This window comes from Stenella coeruleoalba (assembly GCF_951394435.1).
Source record: "Stenella coeruleoalba genome assembly, chromosome: X".
In the NCBI taxonomy this organism is placed as follows: Eukaryota; Metazoa; Chordata; class Mammalia; order Artiodactyla; family Delphinidae; genus Stenella; species Stenella coeruleoalba.
The window spans coordinates 82,105,789-82,114,924 of NC_137152.1; the positions used below are offsets into that span (position 1 = coordinate 82,105,789).

The following is a 9,136-nucleotide window of genomic DNA, read 5'->3' on the forward strand; positions in this document are numbered from 1 at the left end:
GTTTCTAGAAGTCAGATTTCTGGAATAGGTTTACACATCTATCAATTTGGTAGATATTGCTAAACTGCTGTCCATGGAGGTGGTACCAATTTACATTCTGACCAGTAAAGAGTACCTGCTTCCTTGCACCCACAAAGATGATATCTCAGTGCAGGTTTTAAAAATTTCTCTTAAATATAAACATCTTTTCACATGTTCAAGAGCCATTTGCATTTCTATTTCTTTGTGCTGTCTCCTTATATCCTTTGCCCATCTATCGAGTGACTGTTCTTTTATTATTGACTTGTAGGAGCCCTTTATATAAGAAGTAAATTAGGTCCTTTGTAGAAAAGTTTCAAATATTTGTTCCCCATTTGTTTTTCTCTTAACTTTGCTTATGGAAGTTTTTGCTGTTCATAATTTTTTATGTAGACAAAATTAATAACCCTTTCTTTTTTCACTTCTGAGTTTTGTGTGAAGTGGGGAAGCTGAAAGCCCACTAAAGAATAAAGACCGAAGGAGATCTTGGTAATCACTGTATCAGTAAGGAAGGGAATATGAATCAGAGTTGATTGTTAGAAATTTGTAAAATTCTGTAACCTTTGTAACTTCCCTGTATTTATTCTGCATGGTGTCCCATGTCTATTCTCCCATGGTGATCCAAAGCAAAACCCTTACTATGCTAAGAGCCTATATGTTTGTCTTGTGGAGAATGGAGTGATTAGGAATTATAGTTAATCTGATGGGAAGAACCTCAAAGTGTTGGCAGCTTCAAGAAAAGAAGAAAATAAAGCATCCCTGGGACCTGCCTAAGGGAAAGAAAAAAAAGAAAATGCTTGAAAAATGGGCATCAGCTCTTTCAACCTGGTGGTGTATGCTGCCACATAATGATGGATAGCTGTTGCAACTAACCCGTGTTGATGTTTCCTTTGTAGTGACAAGGTACATCTAGCAATATCATGACCACCTGAGATTTTTAATTTGAACAATACTGGTTTAATACACAGGTCAGTCATGTTATGTAGCAAATGGTTTAAGCTTTAAGGAAATAACTATAGGTCTGAAGGACAGTTTAACAAATACAGTAGGCCCTCTGTATCCACAGGTTCCACATCTGTGGATTTAACCAACCGCATATTGAAAATATTTGGAAGAAAATCCAGAAAGTTCCAAAGAGCAAAACTTTTAATTTCCTGAACTCTGGCAACTATTTACATGGCACTTACATTATATTGTATTGGGCATTATATGTAATCTAGAGGTGATTTAAAATATACATACAGCAGGATGTAAGTTATATGCAAATACTACATTTTATATAAGGGACTCAAGCACCTGCATATTTTGGTATCTGCAGGGGTGGGGGGGTTGTCCTGGAACCAATCCCTCTGTAGGGATGACTGTACTGCTGACTCCCTGCCTCCCCACTTTTTTTCCTTTTTATCTTTCTACTCATTCCTCCTTGCTTCATCAGAATACAGTGTTAAAACTCAAATAATATTTTATCTTTCTTTTCCTCTTGGCTTGTTTCTAACTTTTCCCATGAAAAGTTTATAGAACATTGTGAGTAATCTTTTGACTTTGGTGATATGCTTATGTTCCTCAAATTGGAGGGCAGCAATAAATTCCAGGGGTTACCCATGGGGATGGCCATTTGTGTAACTTCCTCTCTGAAGCCTGTTCAACGTTATCAGTTGTGTTATCTCCCTCTCTTCCCAGTCACTTCTGCTGCCCTTTGAGTCCCAAGGCATGGTCTCACTGGCACATTATTCTATCCCCTACCTCTTTCCCTATAATGTCTTACTCCCTCTCCATTTTACTCCAGATTTCTCTCACAGCTCCCTCATATTCCTAACATGTCCCCTCCTGTCCATCCCCACTTCCACTATCTGAATTCAATCCTCCACAGTCTCTTGCCTGAACTAACGAAATACCCTTACTATTCTCCTAGTCTTAATCAACTACCATATAGCTGTAAAAATGATCTTTCTAAATGCATATATGAGGGTAAGGGGAGGACTTTCATTTATCGTAAGCAATTCTATATTGTTTGAAAGTTTTAAAACATGCAGGTAGTACTTTTGTCATGAAACAAGTACAAATATTATATTATTCCACTTTAAAATTCTCCAACAGCTATCCATTGATTGCAACATAAAACTCAAACTTCTTAACATTACATGCTCCTTTAGCTCTGCCACTTTATCAACTAGTTAGCTTCATGAAGTGACTTCTTGCTTTTTTCTTGTTCTCCCAGACAACAACTCTGCCAGGATGATCAAAGATGCTCAGTTCTGAAAAATAATAATAAATGATAGCTACATTAAAGTACCTACAGTGTGCCAAGCACTTTACATGCACTCTCATTTTTCAACCCTGTGAGGCAGGCATTACCATCTAAGTTTTTTATAAAGAAACTGAGGATCAGAGGTTAAGTGACTTCCCTAATGTCACGCAGGTACTGGCCGAGTCAAGATTTGAACCCAGTTCTGCCTAACTCTAAAACTCCGGTTCTTTCCACTCTACGATGGCATCTCTAGAATGAAATGTTCCCATCATTCTGGCCCCACCTTCTAGAGAAACATTACTTCCTATCTTTAAACACTTTAGGAGGCAGTTTAGTATAGTATTTCAGCCCATGAGCTCTGGAGTCAAACTGCCTGGGCTCAAATCCTATTCCTATAACTTATTAGCTGTGTAACCTTGAATAAATTCTCCGAGCTTCAGCTTCTCCATCTGTAAAATGAATATAATAGCTCCTCTCACACAGAATTGTTAATTTTTAAAGATGATCCAATGTAAAATACTTAGTACATTGTGTGGCAAGCAGTATGCATACCCTCAATAAAGCATAGCTATTATTATTATATTGCAGATACATCTCAAAATTCTGTTGGCCCATTTGCTCATCTGGAATTCCTGGTCAGTACCTCTGAATCCTGGTTTGCCATATCCTAATTATCCCTTCTATGTATTTCTGTGTAGCACAATTATATTGTATAGGCTTTGCCTTTTTGAGGGATTTTTCCAAGACATAGCTTTAGATACACAACTTTTAATTCATAGATTAAACAGCTAATTGCTCAAATGCTGCTCACTTGTTAAGGTGTTAAGAATGTAATGATTTAATTGTCAAATAGCTTTAGCATTTCTTATATAAGCGCTAAAAATAGTAATTCAATTCTTTTATTGCAGGAGTCATCTTTTTTGCCCTGTGTATTGTGATCAGTTCCACTTACTTGTCTTCATAGTGGGACCTTGGGATGACCAGAGTAACCTCGGGTGTATATTCTCATCTGCTCTTCTGTTGGCTCACGTTCTGTGTCAGGTATCAAGTTTGGACACTGCCTTGAGCAGCTGTTTTAGGGAAGCCAATCACAAAACCAGCCCTGGGCTGGATACTCTTGATTTGCCTTGTGATTTGTGTAAGCATTCAGAAAAACTATCTGAACAGGGCCTTGGATATTTTCAGTACTTATGCAGTCATTCCCATGTAGTATTTCCTTTTCCCTACTGCTGTCATGACCTGCTCTGCCATTCTTTTCAAGAAATGGCAGCATATGGCCCTCAACAATTTTAGTGGTACCTCCTGTGGTTTCCTTTCCATAGCTCTTGGCCATTTTTCCTCTATAGCTTTTGAGATATCCCTTTTGGTCCATACCTACTGTCATTTAACTTTAGATCAATAAATGTAAACAATACCCTTACTCCTCCATGGAATGAAAATGAAGGTTACCAGACTTTTCTCTATCAACCTCTTTTGAGTCCAGAAGATGCCAAAAACAAAAAAATGAGGCTGAGAGGGAGCATGAGGACTCTGAGCTAAAATCTCCCTAGGCCAAAATTTTGTACTAAGGTATTGATACAAGGAAAAATTGGTTTAAAAAGGACCATCAATTGTTTTCCATGTAAAGGCTATTTTACATGGGGTTTATTGACTTATGTTTTTTAATTCACACTCCCTTGGAGATTTGTTAGCATAAATAAATATCAAGTTCTTGATTTCCTTGTATGCGTTACCCCTAATGTTCATTCATGGGCGGGGGCCTTAGGGATAGTCTGGTTCCAGTTTTCACAGTATGCTTGCATAAACCCTAGAGGTCCTGAGACAGTGCCTTAGGAACCAGGGGACGTGGTGCATAGGGATGGGCAGGAGACAATAGCAAGCAGGCCTCCAGACACCTCCACCACCAGAGCAGCTTTGTATTTATATTTTATATCTTAGGCTTCTTTTCATTTCAGGAAGAGTCTGCTAATCCAATCCTTATATTGAATCTTGAATTTTCTACCCTGAATATTTGAAATGAGGACTTTGAATGTCATTAGGGCTGACAGTACCCTTTCTATCAAGGTTCTGAAAATAAATTTCTTAGGCTGACAAAACAAACGAGCTCAAATTGTTGCTCTGGTACGTAACCTCCAAGAGGATGCAGGCAAATGGTCTACCTTTTCGTTCCCCTTGTCCTGTGTCTAGTAGAGTCGAAAATATACTTGGTGCTCAAGCGTATTACGTGAATCTGACAGATCCTCTTTCTTATTACGTACGTTAGCTAAGCAAGCAATAATACTTTGTAAAACAGACATATCAGTTTGTGTCTAAAGGTAATGAGAATACTTTAACAGGTAATGAAGAATAAGAAATAATGATACAGTAAAAAAATATAATAAGTAATATATAATAAAAAGGAATAAGTAAGAATATGGAGAAGACTAAAGGATCCTTCCTTTATGACTTGAGGTGTTACATGAACTCTTAAATTTTATAGGGGGGGCGGGAATCAACATGGACATATAGACACAAGGTATACACCAGATACTCATCCTAAAAGCCTGATTTCTCCTGGACTTCGAATGCCATTATTCCTACTACCCTGATGCTTCTACTACTACTTCTTTACCATGTACATGTTATCCAAACAGCAGCCAGGCACTGCTAAAACTTAAGTTATATCACGTCATATCACATCACTGTCTGCTAAAAACCCTCAAATGGCTCCCCATCTTGCTTGGTAAAAGCCAAGTCCTCACAATGGCCTATAACGCCCTACATGATCAGCACATCCCCACCCGCCATCCCCCCATCTGTCTCTGACCATATTTCTTACTATTCTCCTACTCATTTTACTCCAGCCATACTGACCTTCGACTTTTCTTCTACACTGGTGTCACAGCATGCAGTTCCACCTTAGGGCCTTTGGACTTGGTGTCACCCCTACCTGAAACGTTCTTCTTTCAGATACCTACATGACTTGGTCACTTAGTTCTTTCAGGTCTCTGCTGAAATGCCACCTCCCCAAAGAGACCTTCTCCAATCATCTTTAGCTAAAATAACAATGCCCCACAAACATCCCCTGACACCCTTACTCTGCTTCTTCTCCTCGGCACTCATTATATTGACATATGGATGTGTTTGTTGCCTGTCTCCCCGTACTAAAACAGAAGCTCCACACAGGCAGGGACTGTTTCTGTGCACTGCTGAAATCCTGGCACCAAAAACAGTGTCCGGCGGAGTAGGTACTTAAATGTTTGGTGAATTGTGTTTTCATCAGTTTTAAAAATTTCCTTGTAGTGCCTATATGGTGGGAAGTTAAACAGGGACTTGAGGCTTCTAGAAATGTGTATTTCTCAACTTTCATGGGTTTGCACTAGAGGCTCCCAACAAGTAGTTCCACTTTAGGTCTATACTCCAGTCCACTAGGATCTGAAGAGGAGGGGAATCCAGTCACTATAATCTCTTCTACACTCAGGGAACTAACCATCAGCACTGAATTCCTTCCCTCTCCATCTCATCTCTAGGTTCTCTTTTCTAACAAAAAGGTCAGCAGTCCCTGGAATACTGTACGATAATTTTCACAGAACAGGTACCCAGGCTGACTACATTTCAGCCTTGGAACCAGCCCACACCAAATCTCTCCTGGGTGTAGGTGATAACCAGAATAGAAAGCCTTCTCAATCAGACTTGAATCTTGTAGAAGCTTTTATTTCAGTGATTAAAAGGACGCAGTAAATGGAAACTATGCTGATTTACATTAGGCATGCACCTCTACCTGAAACTGCTGTTAGTTTTTGACTGGCCTAAATCATTATAACTTATTTTTTCATTTAGGCACATCTTTAAATTTTTTTGGACTCTGACATACAGGGTAAGTTAACTTGTTCCTTGTGGCAGTTTAGTATGAGAATTATGTTCGCTGGCTAGATTCCTTTAACTAAAGGCCTCTAGACTCTCAGGCTACCTGTACTAGCTCAAGACTGTACTTTACATACAGATATTTAAGTGAATCACAGTATAAGGGAGGGAGATAACCTAGAAAGGTGAAATGTACTGTATGAATAATCCATACATTTTTTTTCCAGCACTGATAATCAAACATTAGATAAGGAGGCCTACAGTAAAGTACCAAATTACTCTTTCCCCCACTGCTGCCCTTTCTGAGAGACACAAAGATGTATATCGATCTCTCCAGAAATCTGAAAGGAATCCACACAAATAACAGATTATTACCTATGTGGTCCCACTATCAAATTATAGAGCAGTTCCACTATTAAAATTGTAGGAAGCAGTTAATGGGACTATGAGGAAAGCATCGTCCCACATACAGTAATATACATCTAGTAGAGTTTTCCATTCATCTGTCAATTGTTCTCCCAAGATTAGCATTAAAAAACACAACCCCAAACACATTTGACCCTCAAACCACCCCCACACACAAAAATTGGTCTTTGTTCATTCTCAGATGACAGGATGTCCCAAGAGTGACAAAGGTGGGAGCCGATCCCCCCACAGCCTTTTCTTCAACCATCCCATCAACTGCTCTTCATTTCTTGAACTACCTTCCTTTTCCAAAGAGGTAATACTCAGGTCAGTCAGAAAGGCTTTCTGAGAAGACTGGCTTGGATTTCTGGGTCTGTTCCAGTCGATTCAAGATGAATTGGCTTGTATCAATGAAGCGCTCAACGCAGTTCACAAAACAGGCCTCAGCCCGACTGTCCAACTTTGGCCCAGGCTTGTCCATGCACTTTTCCTGCTCAGGACAAGATACAGAATCACAAAGGGAACTTGGCAAAAAAAGGAAGGGGAGCTTCTTGTTGCTTAGAGGAAAAACTTCACCTAAAAACAGTATCTGATATGTTAATAATAGTTCACATTTGGCAGCTTACTTTGTGGCAATTTTCTACAGCCTTACATTAAATTCTCACAACCACCCTATGGAATAGATACTATTATTAATCTTCATTTTACAAAGACGGAAGTTGTGGCACAGAGATACTTTGTCCTAAGTCATGGGGCCAGAAAATGGTGGAGCTGAGATGTTACAAAGCAAGATAGGTAGCAAAATACAAGGGAAGTTAACCCTTCGCTGAATTTGGTTAGAACTCTACAATGCTGCTTGCATTAAATGCCTTTAAGACACACTAAAACCTACCAAAGGAAAAAAGAATATCTATGACTGGAGATTCTTTAACGTCTACGTAAGCCAGAGGCTCTTGAATCCTCTCTCAAGATGAATGGAAAATTGTATGAATTTTCCTAAAGGGCCCACAACTTTCAGATTCTTAAAGGAGTCCTTAACCACACCACCTGCTGGTCCAAACGTAATGAATCAGATTTTTAAAAAGAATCAAAGCACTCTGGTTCAAGGCAGACAGGAGTTTAGTAAGCATTTTTTAAGGGTCAGAGTCCAGCAATACCGTAAGTTTATGGTTCAAATGAATTCGTTCATTATTCTCTGTTGTGTACACAAGCCTCAGACTCTCCACTTCCAAGGAAAATTATCCTTGGCCTCTGAATTCTGTGAATTTTGTATGTCAAGGCAGGGCAGTTGTGCTGTCTTTGGCTGCCAGAGAACACTTTGATCCCAAGCTGCAAATAAATGCCTTCTACCCTTTTGCCAAAGTCCCCTCACTGGGCATACTCAATTCCTCAACCTTCAGACCTGAAACGGCTTGGTATTACACAACAATCCAACAAGAAGGCAAAAAAGTGTGTATGTTGATAGAGATTACCCCACTTTTATAGTTAGTGGGCTAGAGCCACTCACTTCTCAGGAGGGACGCTTAGAGCAACTGAGTAATCAAGGCAAACTCTGAAGAGTGCAGGGACAGGAGATTCACTGATTCTCTGGGACTCAGGGTGCCAAAAATGAAATCCCAGTACTTGGGGCTCTCATCAGTCTTGGTGACCAGCACTGGCAGCTTCAACCTTAGGTGCCTAAAGTACTGGTTGGGACAACGGCATAAGTCTTCTATGATCTCCAATCCTCTGCACTAACAAAGCCGAGGTCCGGCGTGACAGCCCTCTGAGAAGCGGAGTCACTCTTTTTCCCTTCCGGCTCGACCTGAGGAACCTAAGGAAACCAAGGGGTGCTGCTGGGTCCTCTCCCTTCCCCGAATCCCAGGCGTCGTGGCGAGTTGCGCGAGGCAAGGGCAGGAAAGTAGGTACAGTGGCCAGGTCCCAGCCCCAGGCTCCTCACCCAACAAAGTTCCGTCATCTGGTGCACCAGCTGCTGGAAGCGCTGCTTCTGAGTCTCTACCTCGATGAAATGCTGCAGCTGCGGGTCGACCGAGCCCAAACCCGCTGCGGAGGAAGACGAGGAGGACTCCATCCCAGCGCGGCCACGCGTGCCGAGACAAACTCCGCACCAACTCACCGACCTTCACGTGTCTCCGCGGCGGAACCGGAACCACAATCCACTGCCTCCGGGACTGCGCGGGGAGCGCACTGCGCCGGCGCGCGGCCCTACGCGCGGGCCCGCCCCCCGCTCTGGGCGCTCCTCCCAGCCGCCCGCGCGCCTCGCGCCTTCCCGCGCGCGACCCCGCGGCGGCGCCACAACTGACCCCTGAGGTCACAGGACTCGTCGCCCAGCGCCGTGGCGCTGTCGAGACCTTATTTCAGAAAGACAAGAAAGAAAGAAGGTAAAAAAAGGAAGTTGCTTCAGACCATGTGGCCCGTTCCTGGCCGGCCCAACAGCCCCGCCCCTGCCGGCTTCCAAATTGACCCGCGCTTTCCCCACTGCCAAGCTAGTGCTCGGCCCGGACTGCTGGGCCCGTCACTTAGCTGTCCTGGGCCCCTGGCTGTAGTTCTTTAATGGAATTTACCCCGCCTGAGGTAGGGGAAAGAGGATCTGGCAGAATTTGTCTCCAACTGTCAGATTCA

At 41.9% G+C, this 9,136-nt stretch overlaps 1 protein-coding gene across 2 annotated transcripts; it reads right to left on the bottom strand.

The window, feature by feature from the left end:
- Positions 1-618: 618 nt before the first annotated feature.
- Positions 619-8,653, bottom strand: TIMM8A (translocase of inner mitochondrial membrane 8A). Of its 2 annotated transcripts, XM_079910597.1 has the most exons (3): positions 8,454-8,653; positions 6,814-7,004; positions 619-2,273 (listed from the first exon to the last, which is right to left on the bottom strand). In XM_079910597.1, exons 1-2 carry the CDS (start codon positions 8,583-8,585, stop codon positions 6,843-6,845), a joined length of 294 nt encoding a protein of 97 aa, XP_079766723.1. In that variant the 5' UTR covers positions 8,586-8,653; the 3' UTR covers positions 619-2,273; positions 6,814-6,842. The 2 variants fall into 2 exon arrangements, with proteins under 2 accessions (XP_079766723.1, XP_079766722.1); XM_079910596.1 differs by lacking the exon at positions 619-2,273 and having other exon boundaries at positions 5,207-7,004.
- Between the last annotated feature and the right edge of the window lie 483 nt (positions 8,654-9,136).